Source organism: Ctenocephalides felis, unplaced genomic scaffold (assembly GCF_003426905.1).
Source record: "Ctenocephalides felis isolate EL2017-DRISC unplaced genomic scaffold, ASM342690v1 CF-g0.4_SCAFFOLD_01492, whole genome shotgun sequence".
Lineage (NCBI taxonomy): Eukaryota > Metazoa > Arthropoda > Insecta > Siphonaptera > Pulicidae > Ctenocephalides > Ctenocephalides felis.
In genome coordinates, this window is record NW_020537646.1 from 54099417 (window position 1) to 54121965 (window position 22549).

The window sequence follows — 22549 nt, forward strand, 5'->3', positions numbered from 1 at the left end:
ATTATATTGGGATGTTGCACAAATTTTATTTGAAGAATATTATAATACTAATCTTCCATCAAAATACATTAAAATATTATGTATGATATAGACTCTCTTTATAAGTGTTTACATTTGCTAATGTAATAGATAATCTTATTAAATATAACAATGAACTTACGTTGATGAACATTTAAACCAATACTGAATAACTGTTTTGCAACATCAACAATATGAGATTCAATCCAATCATATAACAATTCCGAAGATAATGGTATTTCATCAAACATCAAAACACAGTATCTGCTAGTAATACTTTTTAAGAGAAATAGCTGAACCTAATGTTTTAAATAGACACTCATGAATTCTGCTATACTCTTGTATCTCTGAATGCGACTTTCTCAATGTTTGAGAACATGGCAAAATAAATATTTGTCTCCAAAAATAGTAGACCTTTGGAGACTTTTTGTACGACTTATTCCTTAAATTATTGCATTGTTTATGAATCCTTCTTGTCATTACATATTACATTCCTTGGTTGTCAAAAGTACTCCTGCGCTTTGTTCGTGCACATGTTGAAATATCTTGATTATATATAATTATTGCTGCAATTATTATTAAAAAATACCTTTGCGGAAACTTGTATTGGAATAGCTAAATATTTTAACCCGCACTTGACACTTTTTTGGGTACTATAAAAACACTTTGCCATATTATATTTCACTTAAATGTTCACATAAACACAATTAATTAATTAGAAACAACACGAGTTGACAAAGTTAGGTTATTCGTACAGCGATCAAATACTTGACAGCCACTTGCACGAACCACGAACAATTTGTAGTTGAAATTGAGTACACATGAGTCATCTGTTTTTAAAAATTGACACTACTCAAGACCAAAACAGTGCAACGCGCATTTGTTCGAAGATAACTCCCCATGGCATAGATTATATACACGTGTTGAAAATTGAAATCTTTTAAAAAGTATAACAAATTTAGAAAGAATTAACATATAGCATGCGGTCAAGGTACAATATCACCTTGGATTTTTCTACCCAAAATAATTGCTTCAATAATGTTACCTACAATTTTTATAATTTCGTACCATATTTTAACTGGCTTTTAGTATTTTAATATCTAAATTGCATTTTTCACACTAATAATTCAATATACATCATTACTTAAGTTCATATTTGAAGTGAATTAATTTATCAAAGTTTGTTCACATGTGCTCTATTCAACCTACTATCAACAAAATTATTGCAGTAAATGGAGAGGAAAACAGCATATGCCCAGCTATTCTTAATCTTAAGTTCAGAAGTGGAAACTATTTGCATTCCGTCACCGCAAAAAAGAAACAAATTTTCAGTAGCCAGTAACTTGAAAAGTATTTGCTTTTGTGAAAAACATTATTGAACATTTTTCTCGAAATATTAAAATATGTTCAATAAAATTATATATTAAAAATTATACACTGCGATTTATAGAACAAATTTATTTCCAATAGCTCAATTTATTTTATTGAATTTAAGGGTTATACAATATTTTTAGACTTTTTAGTTTAAATGACTGATTTTTTGTTTATTCACGGCTAAAACATTGATTTTCCAAATTTTTCACCATGTATTTATTGTCATAGCATAGATACACGTGTTGAAAATTGAAATTTTTTAAAAAGTATAACAAATTCAGAAAGAATTAATATATAGCATGCGGTCAAGGTACAATATCACCTTGGATTTTTCTACCCAAAATAATTGCTTCAAAAATGTTGCCTACAATTTTTATAATTTCGTACCATATTTTAACTGGCTTTTAGTATTTTAATATCTAAATTGCATTTTTTACACTAATAATTCAATATACATTATTACTTAAGTTCATATTTGAAGTGAATTAATTCAGTACTAATTCAAACTTTAACTAAGTAACCTTAAACCTTATATAGTAGAACAATCTTATTGCATTTAATATAGGTATATAGGGCACCATATATTCTTTTACCAGACAACAATATTATAAAATTAGTTGGAAGGGAGATTTTTTGCCTTATTATCTTCTCATAGTCTTTGTCTACCTTTTTCTCATCCTTTACATTCAATGATGGCGTGCTCTGCATCCGCCATAATCGCTCGACGCAAGCAATAGCAATTCTACTCAGGTGTAACGTAGCGTATGTATGGTTACATCTTAGCCTGCATATTGTAGAAAAGAACGACCAACATTCAGTAAACCTGTCATATTAGTTTTTATAAAATCGTGAGTTTTCTGAAAATAGTTTGTACTAAAGTAGTGAATCTGATAGAATCTATCAAGATGTCTATAATGAAGTGAATTCTAGATGGAATGTGAAATACTTCAATTCTGGCGGAAATGACGCTCATTAAACCACATGATTCAAAAGAAAAAAACTTCGTATATGCTTCTTATTTGTATGATAGCTCACTCATTTTACACGCAAAAAACTTGTAACAGCACTCATTTTAAAGCTTATGTTGAGCACTATAAAACCCAATTTCACCGAAATGCATAAAATGTAAAACCTCGACACTAGATGACTTTAAATACAACAATTAAATCTTGAACGAAATAAAATACGACTTTGCTCTTTCAAATCTTGTTTAATATTTTTCCTAGAACACTTTATGTAATACCGATTTATTAAGATTTTTATTGACATTATTTTGTTCATTACATGATTTTCGTTAAAATGTATATTTTAGGAGATATTTGCAAAAAAACGAAGAAAAACGCCAAAAATATATGAATCTTTAGTGGCCAGTAACTTGAAAAGTATTAGTTTTTTTGAAAAACTGTAATAGACATTTTTTTCTTATAATTAGTTCTTCTATCGATTTCCGACGTTATTTTGAAAAAATGTAATTACACAATTGAGAAGGGGTGTCATCCCCCCGGGGGGTGATGGCGCAACACGTATTGTTTTCACTTTTGAACTTGAGGGTAAGATGAACCTAATTCCAAAATTCCATTCAATTCGGAGCACAGTAAAAAAATTCTGAGGTTATACCCTTTTTTCCTCTCCGTTTACTGCACTATATCATGATTTGATATGAATCACTTCTTAGATTTTAGGATAATTCATATTCTGCAGAGATGCCTGTATTTATTGCGTCTTTGGCGCCACTATACACTGCCTCGTTGACGGCTATGCCCACATGACTTTTCACTCACATAAAATATATTTAATATAAATTATTGTGTCGCCAGTATGGACTATTTTGTATATTGCTGGTGTGTTCGACTTTTTTTATCACTTCCATGTTGTTATATTTTAGTCTATCTGTGATAAAATTATATGCCAACAAATTTTTCCTTAGATGGAGAGAATATATATTTCTTCAACATGCAAAGCCCATATATTGGCGATGATAATATGACGTCCAAGCAAGATCTTGGCTTTATTCTGAAGGATATTCTATGTTTGCTTGCATCGCCATAAATGAAGCAGCAATAATCTATTTCGGATGTTATGAGCTGTTTGTAAACTCTTATGGAGACTTCCACGTCCGATTTAACACTCTTAAGATGTTCAATGTATTTTCGCATTTTCTCGTTAGGTTCTTGATATGAGCTGCCCATCGCAGTTCATTATCAACAATCAATCCAAGGCATTTTGTGATTGGTTATATTTTCAGTGTATAATTATCTAATCTAATATCATTGAACGAAACCAGATGTCTTTGCTTGAAAAAAAAGTTACAGTACTTTTATTATCAGAAATAGAAAAACCTAATGCAGAACTCCAATTTCCAGTGTAAAGCAAGGTTCCAGTTATACTTATTTATTTATGGTTGGCCCATTTTACCCCAACCACATGTCAGCTTTGATAGAGATTATATACAAGATCTGTTGAAACTAAACTACACTCGAGCGTCGACAACGTGTCGACATATCTTCCTTGGTTTTTTATGCGGCTGTCGATACACAGTCGACAGAGACACATTTACTTTAAATCTGTTCCCAATTTAGTGGCATAACAGAACCAACTAGTTAGTGGTTTATATGCTCAGAATAAGGATCGGTGGGGTGGACACACATACAGTGGCATAACTATAAGGTGGCGTGGGTGGCAAAATGCTACGGGCCCCGACCTAAGGGGGCCCCGGCCCAGGAAACCGAGACTCGGAAATACATTTTTACATGGTACATAAATTTTATTTCATTTGAAACTTATATTTTATATTTTTTAAGTTAAAGTCGGAGTTAATTATTCAATCAAGCTTGCATCGAACTTACATTCGGCCGAATATTTAGTTAGTTAAAACCAAAGGAGTCGCCGTCGCACAGCGAAAGTATTGTGTTTTATCTTTTATGCGATAAAGAGCTGCGATGGATCTGCATCGGAAAATCTTTAGTTTATATAATATATCAAGAATGAATTAATGAATTTATTATTGTATATATAATAATTGATACTTTATCGACTTTTAAGATAAAAAACGAACACGTGAAGAGCTCTTTTCTCAACATCAGTAGCGTGCCTTCGCGCGGCCTCGTATCAAAATTTGTTTGGTGGCACCCTTAAGAAGAAATTTTTTATCACAAAATATAAAAATACATAAAATTAGAAGAATAGTTATTTATCATTCTAATTATTTTTCTATCTAATTTTCTATAATTTTCCGAGCTTTTCATAAATGATCCAGATAAAAATATTCTTCCCTTCGATTTCGTGTACGACATATGCACATACCGACAATTGATAAGATTTTAATAAAGATTTCAAAGTGAAATTAACTAATCCGATAACTTTATGTGACGAATTACCTATCCCGATCACTTTGGTTGATACTGGAAGAATTTGCAAATGAGCCTTTTTGCACCAAGTTAGTTAATGTGACAAAATTTCTATCGCTTCTCAAATCAATACGTACAGAATATTTTCCTCTTTAGTACTACTAAAACATTGTTTTCACATATAATTGTGGTGTCTTAACTTTGATATGTGGGTCACATATCAAAATTAAGACACCACAATTATATGTGAAAATAATGTTTATTTATTATTAATATGTACAAAGTCTTCTCCTGTATTCCTCGGTTGGATTTACTAGTTTAGCCCAGGTGTTGACTACTCGACCCGTGGACGAGAAAAAAGATCGAGAAAGGTAGCTGTTTCCTTAATATACCTGTTAGCCTAACCCCCTCCACACATTAGGGTCCCTAATAGTGTGGAGATTCCCGTCGGGAGAAGCCAAACTCCTACCGAGCCCGTCCCCAGGTGACTGATAGGAGAGTTCCTAACCCATCGTGATATCGAAAAAATTTTTACGTGATTCTACTCACATTGACTCAGACCACATTATGTAGAACAATCGATTCCAAAAAATCGTTTATTATTAGCTGAAAAAGACAAATTTTCAATTGATGTTTTCGGGTAGTGCGTTTAGATGGACCACTTTCTAATTAGCGTTATTCGAAAGCCTAATGTTTTTTCTTTTAGTACTGCCAATATGGTCCAAACCAATTTTGTGGAACACATTGGAAAATTGAAAAAACCGGAGGCAGTACACCCGCGCGAAACGCTAATAGTCTTGCAATTGCATAGAGTTGGTTCGAGCGCAAAGCAGTGCGCGATGCGCCCGAAACGAGTCTTCGGACATTCTGAATGCGAAAATATTTATTTTATAGTTATATATAAAATAATGATATAATTAAACAGGAGTTCATGGTCTTCATGTTTTAATTGGTACTGCTTTTCTTTTAATTTGTTTACATAAAGAATATTTCATTTTAATCCTAAACATCATTTTGGATTTCAACAAACCCAAGAAATTTTTTTTTTGAACGATAGTTGTAACATTGTGATAATAAAACCCTTATTGTGACCAATATTTATCAGTACTACAATACTAAAAAGAATATGACAAACAGCTATCTGAATTTTTTTTGCGCTTTTATTATTGAAAGTTCTTATAAAATATTTGTCATTTAATGTAGAAGCTTTTTATATAGTACTTCAGTAATTTACAAAAAATATTACTGAAAGTATTCTAATAATTATTATTTTTATAATATAAAATGTATTAATTAAATTATTTCGAAAATTATATTATTTATATAATACTTGTATTTTTTGTGTGGTTTATGCGTAAGTTCGTGTTTTTTTTTAACTAATTTTGTATTAGCTAATTCGCATCTACTTATTATATAGTGAAAATTTAAATGCATTTAATTTCAGTGTATATTTTGAACTTTCCGTAGGGTAAGTTATTGTAATCGTTAAAAAATCGCAATCAACAATGTTTGCACATCTTCACGTCGAAGATTTCTGAACATTCTGAAATACAATAGAAAAAATGGATATGTGTGTCTGTGTATTTGTGTTATATTTCGTGTATGAATGTGATAAAATTTTTCGTCCACAATTTCTTGAGTAATTCAAAGAACATTCGATTCCTACTGATATGGAGACGTATTGATTAGTTTTTAACAAAGACAGGTCGGAGATACGGAGCAAAGATAGAAACCGAGTTTTTAATGGAACGAAAAATCCGATTTAAATGATGCAAAAAAGCTTTTGCGTTTTTGGACGACAAGATCGTTTTTCAAAAAAAAAAAAAAAAATTTTTTTAATTTTCAAATTTTTTTTAATATCGAATATTCGAATCGTATAAATAATTTTAACTTTGCGGTTCAGTTTATGCAATTCTTAGGAATAATTTTCAGGCATATTTAAACGTCATCGTCCAATTTATAAACACTTTTATTTTGTATATAAATTCGAATGTAAAAGTTACAATATTTGTAATAATATATTCGAAAGCATTCAATATTATTCGAATATTTCATTACAATACGGGAAGTTCCTGCAATTTGCCATAAGGCACAATACACCACTAGTTTTAAGAATTTAATTAATATAGTAATACTAATAATGTCTAAAAATGTCAAACTCTATGAGTTTATACATATAACTATAAAATAAATATTTTTGCATTCAGAATTTCCGAAGACTCATTTCGGGCGCATCGCGCACTGCTTTGCGCTCGAACCAACTCTATGCAATTGCAGGACTATTAGCGTAACGCGCGTGTGTACTGGCTCCGGTTTTTTCAATTTTTCAATGTGTTCCACAAAATTGATTTCGACAATATTGGCAGTACTCAAAGACAAAACATTAGGCTTTCGAATAACGCTAATTAGAAAGTGGTCCAACTAAACGCATTACCCGAAAACATCGATTGAAAAATTATTTTGTCTTATTCAGCTAATAATAAACGATTTTTTTGGCATCGATTGTTTCACATAGTGTGGTCTGAGTCAATGTGAGTAGAATCACGTAAAAAGTTTTTCGATATCTTCTATGGTTACGCAAAAAAGTGAGTTTGAAAGAAGGGGCTACTTTGGCATATTTTCAATGATATCTCGGCCACAAGATGAGGTACAAAGTTGAAAATTGGTATATCTGTTTTTATCATTTAGACCTATAAAATGGCGTATAAATTATTTAAATAACAGGGTGGGGCCGATTCTGTATGGCAATGCGCCCATACCCTTTGACACTGTCCAATACATGAACATAACTTCAGGATTACCTTCAATTCCTTCATTTAACTTTATAAACTGAACTATTAATATTTGAATAAAATAAACTTTAACAACTTTACAAATGTTTTTCTCTTACTACACTTTCCACTAGTTCGCTTACTACACTTTCCAACAATACAACAACAATTTGTATATCTTTTCATAATATTTATTTATTTATTCAGTCCATAATAATATCGATAATCTTGAACTGTTACCAAATGTCGTCATAATCCATAATCCACGCGTTATAAACTTTTCCAATCATATTGTTATTTGGTAACATAATATTTCGATATATAAAATAGTATATAATATAGCCTACCGCCTAAGTTGGATACAAATGCGCGCCGCGGTGAACAAATCAAATTAGAAAAAAATGACAGAAATTAGAAAAAAGAACTATAGATATAAGTAATATAATTATAACAATAACAATTATACTTAACAGATAGATAAACAAGATAATTGAAAAGTAAAAAGAAATATATACAAACATACAAAAGCGTAATATATATATATACATAAATATACACATAAACAAACATATATATATATATATGATATACATGTACAAACACGTACACATATACATATATACATACAACTAATACGTATATATACATACGGATATGCACATATGTATATATATATATATATATATATATCTATATATATATCTTATATATAAAATTCTTCTGTAACAATGTAAGTTTCATTAATCCTCCTAAACTATAATTCGGATTTTCATGAATCTTCCTGAAGTTTGTTCGGGAAATTTTCTAGAATGTTTTGATTCATAGAAATATAGTAAGATTGTAGAAATAAATGGAAAAAATTACAAAAAACCGCTTATCATTGTTTGACCTTTAAAATATTTAAGGCGTGGTGTGACATTAAAAACAAATGACAACTGTCATTTGCCAAACATTTCTATTCACTTATAGGCTAAGGCAATATTAAAATATAATAATTTCATGATTAAAAATAAAGAAAATGTAATGTCTACATTATTATTGTCGAAAAGCAGCTGAGATGTGCCATAATTAAAATATTACAAGATGCAAATAATATAACATGCGACTGACGCGCACGGCGAATCGTGTTCTCAACGTACCCGTGGCTTGCTTTTGCTTGCAATAATTTTGTTTGCGCACTTTGCGAACAGATTCGCCGTACGAATTCGTGCAAAGTATATATTGTTGTATTTGTATATGTATATGTGTATTATATGTTTGCATGTGTGTGTATATGTATATATATGTATATATATGTATATATATATATATATATATGTATATGTGTATATATGTGTATGTATATATATGTATATATGCGTAGGTTTTTATGAGTGTACTTATATATTTTTGCCTATATTTTTTAATTATTTATTTAATTCTAGTCTCTATTACCTTTCCTATCTTTTATATTTTGTTTGTTGCTAAGTGTTGCTGTTTGTTAATTTTTCTCTTATTGTATAGTTACTATACCAATCCACATATATTATAATTACCTAGATATACTAATTTTCATACTGTTTTTAGATCCACTGATGATGACATTAAATTGAATGTCGAAACGTTTGGAATTAAAGATTATTTTATAAATCTTTGCCTTTTCTTTGTTTGATGTATCGCCCTCAAGAACTCACTCATCAAAATTAACTACTAAATCATATATATATATATATATATATATATATATATATATATATATATATATATACAGTGATACCCCGCATTATGTACTTGATTTGTTTCGAAAGAAAGTTCGTTATTCGAAAAGTTCGCTATGCGAAACGTGTTTTTCCATACAAATACATGAAAATGAAATTAATTCGTTCTGTAGTTTGAAATGTGGTCATAGAAAATAAGATATTTTTACATATAATTCAAATTTGAGCAACATATGTATTTTGACTACAAATGACAACGAGTTTTAGCACATTGTGTGGAACGTTCGAGACCGAAAAAACAGTTCGTTTTGCGCGTTCAATTGTTCATTGTGCGAGGTGTACGTTATACGGGGTATCACTGCGTATATAAAGTTAGTGTAACACTAGTGTCTGCGATGCACGCCTCAAATACTGTACAGATTTAAAATTTGATTTGTTCACCGCGGCGCGCATTTGTATCCAACTTAGGCGGTAGGCTATATTATATACTATTTTATATATCGAAATATTATGTTACCAAATAACAATATGATTGGAAAAGTTTATAACGCGTGGATTATGGATTATGACGACATTTGGTAACAGTTCAAGATTATCGATATTATTATGGACTGAATAAATAAATAAATATTATGAAAAGATATACAGATTGTTGTTGTATTGTTGGAAAGTGTAGTAAGCGAACTAGTGGAAAGTGTAGTAAGAGAAAAACATTTGTAAAGTTGTTAAAGTTTATTTTATTCAAATATTAATAGTTTAGTTTATAAAGTTAAATGAAGGAATTGAAGGTAATCCTGAAGTTATGTTCATGTATTGAACAGTGTCAAAGGGTATGGGCGCATTGCCATACAGAATCGGCCTCACCCTGTTATTTAAATAATTTATGCGCCATTTTATAGGTCTAAATGATTAAAACAGATATACCAATTTTCAACTTTGTACCTCATCTTGTGGCCGAGATATCATTGAAAATATGCCAAAGTAGCCCCTTCTTTCAAACTCACTTTTTCGCGTAACCATAGAAGATATCGAAAAACTTTTTACGTGATTCTACTCACATTGACTCAGACCACACTATATGAAACAATCGATGCCAAAAAATCGTTTATTATTAGCTGAAAAAGACAAAATAATTTTTCAATTGATGTTTTCGGGTAATGCGTTTAGTTAGACCACTTTCTAATTAGCGTTATTCGAAAGCCTAATGTTTTGTCTTTGAGTACTGCCAATATTGTCGAAATCAATTTTGTGGAACACATTGAAAAATTGAAAAAAACGGAGCCAGTACACCCGCGCGTTACGCTAATAGTCCTGCAATTGCATAGAGTTGGTTCGAGCGCAAAGCAGTGCGCGATGCGCCCGAAACGAGTCTTCGGAAATTCTGAATGCAAAAATATTTATTTTATAGTTATATGTATAAACTCATGGAGTTTGACATTTTTAGACATTATTAGTTTTACTATATTAATTAAATTCTTAAAACTAGTGGTGTATTGTGCCTTATGGCAAATTGCAGGAACTTCCCGTATTGTAATGAAATATTCGAATAATATTGAATGCTTTCAAATATATTATTACAAATATTGTAACTTTTACATTCGAATTTATATACAAAATAAAAGTGTTTATAAATTGGACGATGACGTTTAAATATGCCTGAAAATTATTTCTAAGAATTGCATAAACTGAACCGCAAAGTTAAAATTATTTATACGATTCGAATATTCGATATTAAAAAAAATTTGAAAATTAAAAAAATATTTAATTTAGTAGCGAAGGCACGCTACTGATGTTGAGAAAAGAGCTCTTCACGTGTTCGTTTTTTATCTTAAAAGTCGATAAAGTATAAATTATTATATATACAATAATAAATTCATTAATTCATTCTTGATATATTATATAAACTAAAGATTTTCCGATGCAGATCCATCGCAGCTCTTTATCGCATAAAAGATAAAACACAATACTTTCGCTGTGCGACGGCGACTCCTTTGGTTTTAACTAACTAAATATTCGGCCGAATGTAAGTTCGATGCAAGCTTGATTGAATAATTAACTCCGACCTTAACTTAAAAAATATAAAATATAAGTTTCAAATGAAATAGAATTTATGTACCATGTAAAAAGGTATTTCCGAGTCTCGGTTTCCTGGGCCGGGACCCCTTAGGTCGGGGCCCGTGGCATTTTGCCACCCACGCCACCTTATAGTTATGCCACTGTATGTGTGTCCACCCCACCGATCCTTATTCTGAGCATATAAACCACTAACTAGTTGGTTCTGTTATGCCACTAAATTGGGAACAGATTTAAAGTAAATGTGTCTCTGTCGACTGTGTATCGACAGCCGCATAAAAAACCAAGGAAGATATGTCGACACGTTGTCGACGCTCGAGTGTAGTTTAGTTTCAACAGATCTTGTATATAATCTCTATCAAAGCTGACATGCGGTTGGGGTAAAATGGGCCAACCATAAATAAATAAGTATAACTGGAACCTTGCTTTACACTGGAAATTGGAGTTCTGCATTGGGTTTTTCTATTTCTGATAATAAAAGTACTGTAACTTTTTTTTCAAGCAAAGACATCTGGTTTCGTTCAATGATATTAGATTAGATAATTATACACTGAAAATATAACCAATCACAAAATGCCTTGGATTGATTGTTGATAATGAACTGCGATGGGCAGCTCATATCAAGAACCTATCGAGAAAATGCGAAAATACATTGAACATCTTAAGAGTGTTAAATCGGACGTGGAAGTCTCCATAAGAGTTCACAAACAGCTCATAACATCCGAAATAGATTATTGCTGCTTCATTTATGGCGATGCAAGCAAACATAGAATATCCTTCAGAATAAAGCCAAGATCTTGCTTGGACGTCATATTATCATCGCCAATATATGGGCTTTGCATGTTGAAGAAATATATATTCTCTCCATCTAAGGAAAAATTTGTTGGCATATAATTTATCACAGATAGACTAAAATATAACAACATGGAAGTGATAAAAAAAGTCGAACACACCAGCAATATACAAAATAGTCCATACTGGCGACACAATAATTTATATTAAATATATTTTATGTGAGTGAAAAGTCATGTGGGCATAGCCGTCAACGAGGCAGTGTATAGTGGCGCCAAAGACGCAATAAATACAGGCATCTCTGCAGAGGATGAATTATCCTAAAATCTAAGAAGTGATTCATATCAAATCATGATATAGTGCAGTAAACGGAGAGGAAAAAAGGGTATAACCTCTGAATTTTTTTACTGTGCTCCGAATTGAATGAAATTTTGGGATTAGGTTCATATTACCCTCAAGTTCAAAAGTGAAAACAATACGTGTTGCGCCATCACCCTCCGGGGGGATGACACCCCTTCTCATTTGTGTAATTACATTTTTTCAAAATAACGTCGGAAATCGATAGAAGAACTAATTATAAGAAAAAAATGTCTTTTATAGTTTGTTTTATGTCTGTTACAAGTTTTTTGCGTGTAAAATGAGTGAGCTATCATACAAATAAGAAGCATATACGAAGTTTTTTTCTTTTAAATCATGTGGTTTAATGAGCGTCATTTCCGCCAGAATTGAAGTATTTCACATTCCACCTAGAATTCACTTCATTATAGACATCTTGATAGATTCTATCAGATTCACTACTTTAGTACAAACTATTTTCAGAAAACTCACGATTTTATAAAAATTAATATGACAGGTTTACTGAATGTTGGTCGTTCTTTTCTACAATATGCAGGCTAAGATGTAACCATACATGCGCTACGTTACACCTGAGTAGAATTGCTATTGCTTGCGTCGAGCGATTATGGCGGATGCAGAGCACGCCATCATTGAACGTAAAGGATGAGAAAAAGGTAGACAAGGACTATGAGAAGATAATAAGGCAAAAAATCTCCCTTCCAACTAATTTTATAATATTGTTGTCTGGTAAAAGAATATATGGTGCCTTATATACCTATATTAAATGCAATAAGATTGTTCACTTTTTGGCCGGGAACAATTGTTTAAAGATAGATTGCAAAAAATGTATAGAAGTTTGTGATCCTCCGAGATACTGCCGAACTATATTAAATACACTTGCACTTTATTTATATTGTCGAAGGACCAGATATATTTAAATAGTAGCTATATCAGACCGATTAAAAGTTAATAATAAATGTTTAATTATTGTATATTTGAATAAAATATTAAGACTTATAGATGAGGTTACTTAGTTAAAGTTTGAATTAGTACTGAAGTTTGTTTTATGAAATTTGAGATGTTATTGCTTTGAATGTTGATTTAAGACTAAATTATATTGATTTTACAATTTTATATGATTTTTCTGATTGGTTCGTTTTTGTGGGTTCAAGCGACATCCCGTTACATTTTTGACCAATCAGGTATTAACCGGTGATTCCATAGTACGTGGAATTCAATCAGGAACAGGTGATTAAAGATTCTTAGAAAAATGGATTAATGGTATGATGATAGATTTAGGGACAGAATGCATGACAATGAGAGGGATTATTTAATAGTTCTAAATTATATAATAAGGGATGAGGATTTATTATAGCTATCCTGTATGAAGGTAATAAAATATATAATTAGACCAGGGTTGGGAGTAGTGTGGCGTTAACAAAGACAAAATTAAAATTATTATAAAATTGTGAAACCACCTGTATAGATGTTATGTAGTCATAGTGGGAAATGTGTTGTATAGAAGTATATTGTAAATACTACTCTTAAACAAAGTCAATAAAGCAATAAATAAAAAAACAGCGCTTTTGTATTACTATAAATCAATATTAATTTCTTGAACCTATTTTATGAGCTTTGTTTATTTATGTTTCATGTTGTTCTTAGAAAATTGACAAACTTTGTTATTTTGCCAGATTTGTATTATGTAATATAACGCTGATCAATATATGAATATAATAAGAATGATATTCAATCAAATACATTTATGGGACAATTCTGCTGTAACATGCCTATAGCATAGCTTTATTGGTCTTCAGTTCAGACAGAGATCAAACTAATTATATTTTATAATTTCTCGTGGAAGTGTCCAAAAATAATTGAAATTTTCAGTAATATAATATAATTATATTTCGGCTATAAATTGAGATTTTTAATATAGCTTGCCATCTAAGTTGAATCTAAATGCACAAGGTGAACAAATGAAATTTAAAGTCTGTATTTTAGGCGTCCATCGTGGACAAATAACGTGACAATTTATTCTAAATTAATAACTAAAAAATGTATAATTGATATTTTTTAAATATTAGTTCTAAACAGTTGCAAAAATATTAACTTTATAGGTCCGGCATTGCATAACTGTCGCGTGTGGAGATTTAGACAGAGCTACGCAAATTTTATTGCATCGTCAAGAAACTGGACAAAGTCTAAGAAGTGTTCCAATTGCTCTGACTACCAACAGGCACTGTCATGCTTCTATTGATGACTCCGAATTAAAAAATCGAATTATAGAAAGGTATATATTTTCTTCGAAAGTTCTTTTAATTTCGTACTTGAGACCCTAGATTTTAGTATAGATTATAGGTCTAGCCTTTATTTATATTTAGAAGAAAGAAGATTTGTAATTAGTTTTCGAATATAACCAATACTAATTTAATTAGTTCCGATGAAAAACCCCCAGAATTGAATGCCGTATGAAACTTGAGAATAAAAGTTGCTATAATAAACTGAAAGTAAGCAATTTAAACCGAGTTTGGGTTTTATGGTGCTCAACATGAAACATGTTCTAGATAAAGTTGGTGATAGTGAAATAGAGAGATGATCAGACCACTTTAAATTATTATTAATATGGATACCAAGAAACTTTGATACTTGCGAAAAATTATATTCTGAATTATTGATGGTTAAAGAAGTAATATTATTGGATAAACGAGTTTTTATACAAAAAGATATGATTTGGGTCTTATCATTATTGAGGACTAGATTATTTTCACAAAACCATTTCGTTATTTCTGACATAACCACGCTTAATTTATGTTGTAATTCATTGAGAGATTTGGCCTTGATGATAACGCTGGTGTCATCCGCAAAAAGAATGAAATCACAAAGATTTATACAATGGGATAAATCATAAATATAATATATGCAAAAATTTATACAATGGGCTAAAACGTGGACGAAATTTTTTTCACTTTTTTGCTATTTATAAAGAAACGGCTTGGACGATCGTCGCACAAAGAAACGATAGTCCTCATCGAAATACATCGAATGGCTTTTAAATTTTTGAAATCGGTCGAACCGTTTTTGAGAAAACGTCGATTTACGACAAAAAATCTGTTCACATACACGCGCACACACACGCACACACATACTGGCTTAAAACGTCGAGAAAACATAAAATTAGCAAATCGGATTTTTTTATGAAAACATAACAGTGCTCGGCTAAATTGCATCAATTGAATTCGATACAGTTCTCCAGTGATGATTTCGCTCGGTTTCAACACGGACCTGGTCCCACCATATGCAAAGTAAACCCTCGCAGTAAATATTTGGTTAAGCCGAGATTTTCCCCTCTTTGAATTGCTGTAATATATTCTTTTTCCATCACCTGTCACGATGCGATAAAGAAACCTTTCCTTTTTTGCCGTTGCAGCAGTTGTTCACTGGCGAAAAAACGACGCTCGACGTCTCTTGGCTTTAACTCATAAGGAACTCAAGTTTCTTGCTTCTAAATCATCCCCAACGCATGCAATCGCTTGGAAATAGCTTGATGGGTAACACCTAATTCTGAAGCAAGCTTTTCTTGAGCTTGGCACAAATCCTCTTCGAGCAAGGCCTTCAATTTAGTGTCTTTGAAGGTTTTGGGCCTTCCTTCACGAGGGCGGTCGTCAACATCAAAATCACCGTCTTTGAAGCGACGAAATTCACGGCATCGGCATCACGGCATGTTGTTTCGCTCAAAGCAGCATTTCCGTAGCATTTCTCGATGCACTTGAGCTGCCATTTTTTTCGAATGGAAGAAGAAAATCAACACTTCCCGCAAATGACGAGTGTTTGGCATGAAATTATGCATTTTCACTTAACCAGAAGTATATAATGCAAAAACGAAATCACTTATGTGTCTCTGCAGTTTGTTTACCATATGTCTAAGCTTGGTTCATGACGTTTTGGATTTGTCAGAATCGACCAACCCTTACTGCTAGAGCCAAATATACTGACAAACAGCGAGAACATAGTTGCGCACCTAATATATTATTTTTATGAAAATTCTAGAAAATATAAGAAGTTATAAAACCTCTAAAACAAAAACAAAATAAAAGCTGAGATTATGTGTAACAGTCATGATCAATACTAAACAATAAACGTTAAGTATTGATCAGAAAATAATTTAAAAAAAAATCATAAAAAATGAACAGGCTACAATTTAACTATTCTAAATTTCCAATCAAACAAAATGTCCCATCATGAATTTATTTTTAAAACTTCTTTATGATTGCGTGTGTATATTTATTTGGAGATCTAAAATCATACGTATGTTCTGTATTACACATTTATTATAACGCATTCAAATGTAGCTTCTGTAATATTCCATTCGAATCACTATTATTAATTTATTAACTTACTTTCATTTTAATCTAATCTTAAATCTACTAACTATCTCTAATTTAAGATAAAAAAAATTTATTTCAGGTACAGTTATGTTGACAAATGTTCCGATCTTCGGGAGCATCATCCAGTGGCGCCGAAGTACGAGCCGAAGAAACTGGTGCGATATCGTGACAATAAAATAGTTTCTTTAAAGGGTGAGCGATATACGGAAGTAAGCCATGTCGTTGGTGATGAACCCAAGAAGTCAAGACGACCTCATTGTCCATAACCACTGTTTTACGTAAGCTGGCCATATTGTATTTATTTATCGCACATTCCCATTTCTGGTATTAGTATTATCCATTCTTTTAAGGAATTTAAACGAATATCTTAGTTTATATTGATTGATCAACTAATTGCATGCGCTTTAAGATATTTATTGCCTGCAGTTATTTCGCTATTAATTTGAACATCAACAATTCATAACTATATTCTCCTGTGATAATGGATGATTATTGCTTAGTAAGTTTTATAATTATTTTACTTGAGTGTGAGTGCAAATTTAGTTTTATTTGAAATGTTTGAGTGATTTTCATGTAATTTTTTTTTCTATTTAAACTAAAACAATATGAATTACTACCTATACCTAACGATATACTTATAATTCATTTTATATACATCCAGTTCAACTAAACTTTCGCTTTTTTATATGTGATAAATGATGGTTGAATTGCAGCCGCTTTTAATTATTTAGAGTAAATGACATCATATTATGAATTTTATAATAGAAAAATTTTAAAGCCCAGAATTTTTGAAAATTATTGAACAGACTAGGAGATATGATTGTTATATTAGTTTTTTATTTTATTTAGATTATTTGCAATTCACCTTGCAATATTATGTTTCTTTAGAATATAGAAAATACCTTGGTATTATATCTGCTGAAATAACGTAGATACAATTTTTGTTCTAATTATATATATATATTTTATTGTATGTATGTTCAAGTAATATTTGTTGGCAACAAGAAACTTGAATAACAAAATCATGCGCAAATAATTATCAGTGTACGTAAAAGTGCATTCATTGCACCGAAGGAAAGAAAGTAAACTATATTATAAGTGAATGTTTTCAAATTTTATATTTTCCGATCTTAATAAGGAATATTTTAAGGTATTTATTTAATTATTTAAATATCAATTTATTTGATAATTATATCAAATAAATTATCTATTTATGGCATAAATTTATTAATAATTTTTAAATAAATCTTTGTAAATAAAAATATTTTAAAGCATTTATATGTGGAAAAAGTGATTTAACCCAATATTTTTTGTAATGTATGTTTATATGTAAGATAGAATCTCTTATATGATACACCTAATTTGTAAGCAACTTTGTTTTAATTTTGAAATGCCCATATAACTTATTATTAATTCTATGAATTATTATTATTATGAACTATGCATATGATGGTTTTAGAACTGAATATATAATATATTATATAATAAACAGAAATTTTATTTAATGCAACTGATTAAAAAAAAATAATAATTTGTTTTATTTGTTCATTTTTATTAGGTACTTTAATAAGGTATAAAGGTATTAGGTACTTTAATTAGGTATAAAGCAGTGATTCGCAAAGTGGTGAAATTTGGGCTCTACGGTAGCAAACCACAACTAATATTAATATTAGTTAATATTAATTTATATTTAATATCTATTTACCTATGTTACATGATATTATAATACACTAGCTGTATCCAATGCTGGATTTACAGCAGGGCTAGGGTGGCAAATTTTCTGTGGCTAAATTTGGAAAGTGAGAAAAAATAAATATATATATATATATATATATATATATATATATATATATTGATTTGTTTCGAAAGAAAGTTCGTTATTCGAAAAGTTCGCTATGCGAAACGTGTTTTTCCATACAAATACATGAAAATGAAATTAATTCGTTCTGTAGTTTGAAATGTGGTCATAGAAAATAAGATATTTTTACATATAATTCAAATTTGAGCAACATATGTATTTTGACTACAAATGACAACGAGTTTTAGCACATTGTGTGGAACGTTCGAGACCGAAAAAACAGTTCGTTTTGCGCGTTCAATTGTTCATTGTGCGAGGTGTACGTTATACGGGGTATCACTGCGTATATAAAGTTAGTGTAACACTAGTGTCTGCGATGCACGCCTCAAATACTGTACAGATTTAAAATTTGATTTGTTCACCGCGGCGCGCATTTGTATCCAACTTAGGCGGTAGGCTATATTATATACTATTTTATATATCGAAATATTATGTTACCAAATAACAATATGATTGGAAAAGTTTATAACGCGTGGATTATGGATTATGACGACATTTGGTAACAGTTCAAGATTATCGATATTATTATGGACTGAATAAATAAATAAATATTATGAAAAGATGTACAGATTGTTGTTGTATTGTTGGAAAGTGTAGTAAGCGAACTAGTGGAAAGTGTAGTAAGAGAAAAACATTTGTAAAGTTGTTAAAGTTTATTTTATTCAAATATTAATAGTTTAGTTTATAAAGTTAAATGAAGGAATTGAAGGTAATCCTGAAGTTATGTTCATGTATTGAACAGTGTCAAAGGGTATGGGCGCATTGCCATACAGAATCGGCCTCACCCTGTTATTTAAATAATTTATGCGCCATTTTATAGGTCTAAATGATTAAAACAGATATACCGATTTTCAACTTTGTACCTCATCTTGTGGCCGAGATATCATTGAAAATATGCCAAAGTAGCCCCTTCTTTCAAACTCACTTTTTCGCGTAACCATAGAAGATATCGAAAAACTTTTTACGTGATTCTACTCACATTGACTCAGACCACACTATATGAAACAATCGATGCCAAAAAATCGTTTATTATTAGCTGAAAAAGACAAAATAATTTTTCAATTGATGTTTTCGGGTAATGCGTTTAGTTGGACCACTTTCTAATTAGCGTTATTCGAAAGCCTAATGTTTTGTCTTTGAGTACTGCCAATATTGTCGAAATCAATTTTGTGGAACACATTGAAAAATTGAAAAAACCGGAGCCAGTACACCCGCGCGTTACGCTAATAGTCCTGCAATTGCATAGAGTTGGTTCGAGCGCAAAGCAGTGCGCGATGCGCCCGAAACGAGTCTTCGGAAATTCTGAATGCAAAAATATTTATTTTATAGTTATATGTATAAACTCATGGAGTTTGACATTTTTAGACATTATTAGTTTTACTATATTAATTAAATTCTTAAAACTAGTGGTGTATTGTGCCTTATGGCAAATTGCAGGAACTTCCCGTATTGTAATGAAATATTCGAATAATATTGAATGCTTTCAAATATATTATTACAAATATTGTAACTTTTACATTCGAATTTATATACAAAATAAAAGTGTTTATAAATTGGACGATGACGTTTAAATATGCCTGAAAATTATTTCTAAGAATTGCATAAACTGAACCGCAAAGTTAAAATTATTTATACGATTCGAATATTCGATATTAAAAAAAATTTGAAAATTAAAAAAATATTTTTTTTTTTTTGAAAAACGATCTTGTCGTCCAAAAACGCAAAAGCTTTTTTGCATCATTTAAATCGGATTTTTCGTTCCATTAAAAACTCGGTTTCTATCTTTGCTCCGTATCTCCGACCTGTCTTTGTTAAAAACTAATCAATACGTCTCCACATCAGTAGGAATTGAATGTTCTTTGAATTACTCAAGAAATTGTGGACGAAAAATTTTATCACATTCATACACGAAATATAACACAAATACACAGACACACATATCCATTTTTTCTATTGTATTTCAGAATGTTCAGAAATCTTCGACGTGAAGATGTGCAAACATTGTTTTTTGAAACATTTGTTTTGATATGTGACCCACATATCAAAATTAAGACACCACAATTATATGTGAAAACAATGTTTTAGTAGTTTTAGTAGTACTAAAGAAGAAAATATTCTGTACGTACTGATTTGAGAAGCGATAGAAATTTTGTCACATTAACTAACTTGGTGCAAAAAGGCTCATTTGCAAATTCTTCCAGTATCAACCAAAGTGATCGGGATAGGTAATTCGTCACATAAAGTTATCGGATTAGTTAATTTCACTTTGAAATCTTTATTAAAATCTTATCAATTGTCGGTATGTGCATATGTCGAACACGAAATCGAAGGGGAGAATATTTTTATCTGGATCATTTATGAAAAGCTCGGAAAATTATAGAAAATTAGATAGAAAAATAATTAGAATGATAAATAACTATTCTTCTAATTTTATGTATTTTTATATTTTGTGATAAAAAATTTCTTCTTAAGGGGGCCCCAAACAAATTTTGATACGAGGCCGCGCGAAGGCACGCTACTGATGTTGAGAAAAGAGCTCTTCACGTGTTCGTTTTTTATCTTAAAAGTCGATAAAGTATAAATTATTATATATACAATAATAAATTCATTAATTCATTCTTGATATATTATATAAACTAAAGATTTTCCGATGCAGATCCATCGCAGCTCTTTATCGCATAAAAGATAAAACACAATACTTTCGCTGTGCGACGGCGACTCCTTTGGTTTTAACTAACTAAATATTCGGCCGAATGTAAGTTCGATGCAAGCTTGATTGAATAATTAACTCCGACCTTAACTTAAAAAATATAAAATATAAGTTTCAAATGAAATAAAATTTATGTACCATGTAAAAAGGTATTTCCGAGTCTCGGTTTCCTGGGCCGGGACCCCTTAGGTCGGGGCCCGTGGCATTTTGCCACCCACGCCACCTTATAGTTATGCCACTGTATGTGTGTCCACCCCACCGATCCTTATTCTGAGCATATAAACCACTAACTAGTTGGTTCTGTTATGCCACTAAATTGGGAACAGATTTAAAGTAAATGTGTCTCTGTCGACTGTGTATCGACAGCCGCATAAAAAACCAAGGAAGATATGTCGACACGTTGTCGACGCTCGAGTGTAGTTTAGTTTCAACAGATCTTGTATATAATCTCTATCAAAGCTGACATGTGGTTGGGGTAAAATGGGCCAACCATAAATAAATAAGTATAACTGGAACCTTGCTTTACACTGGAAATTGGAGTTCTGCATTGGGTTTTTCTATTTCTGATAATAAAAGTACTGTAACTTTTTTTTCAAGCAAAGACATCTGGTTTCGTTCAATGATATTAGATTAGATAATTATACACTGAAAATATAACCAATCACAAAATGCCTTGGATTGATTGTTGATAATGAACTGCGATGGGCAGCTCATATCAAGAACCTATCGAGAAAATGCGAAAATACATTGAACATCTTAAGAGTGTTAAATCGGACGTGGAAGTCTCCATAAGAGTTCACAAACAGCTCATAACATCCGAAATAGATTATTGCTGCTTCATTTATGGCGATGCAAGCAAACATAGAATATCCTTCAGAATAAAGCCAAGATCTTGCTTGGACGTCATATTATCATCGCCAATATATGGGCTTTGCATGTTGAAGAAATATATATTCTCTCCATCTAAGGAAAAATTTGTTGGCATATAATTTATCACAGATAGACTAAAATATAACAACATGGAAGTGATAAAAAAAGTCGAACACACCAGCAATATACAAAATAGTCCATACTGGCGACACAATAATTTATATTAAATATATTTTATGTGAGTGAAAAGTCATGTGGGCATAGCCGTCAACGAGGCAGTGTATAGTGGCGCCAAAGACGCAATAAATACAGGCA

General features: G+C 31.0%; 1 protein-coding gene across 1 annotated transcript in view; it reads left to right on the forward strand.

Annotated features, from left to right (window-relative positions):
• The window catches only part of LOC113369785 (CUE domain-containing protein 2), a 159712-nt gene extending 142116 nt beyond the window's left edge, over window positions 1–17596 (forward strand). Inside the window, exons 6-7 of the mRNA XM_026610356.1 lie at window positions 14529–14701; window positions 16876–17596. Coding sequence (XP_026466141.1) covers window positions 14529–14701; window positions 16876–17062 — 360 coding nt within the window. The 3' untranslated portion in view covers window positions 17063–17596. The remainder of the gene's footprint in view (window positions 1–14528; window positions 14702–16875) is intronic.
• The last annotated feature ends 4953 nt before the right edge of the window (window positions 17597–22549 follow it).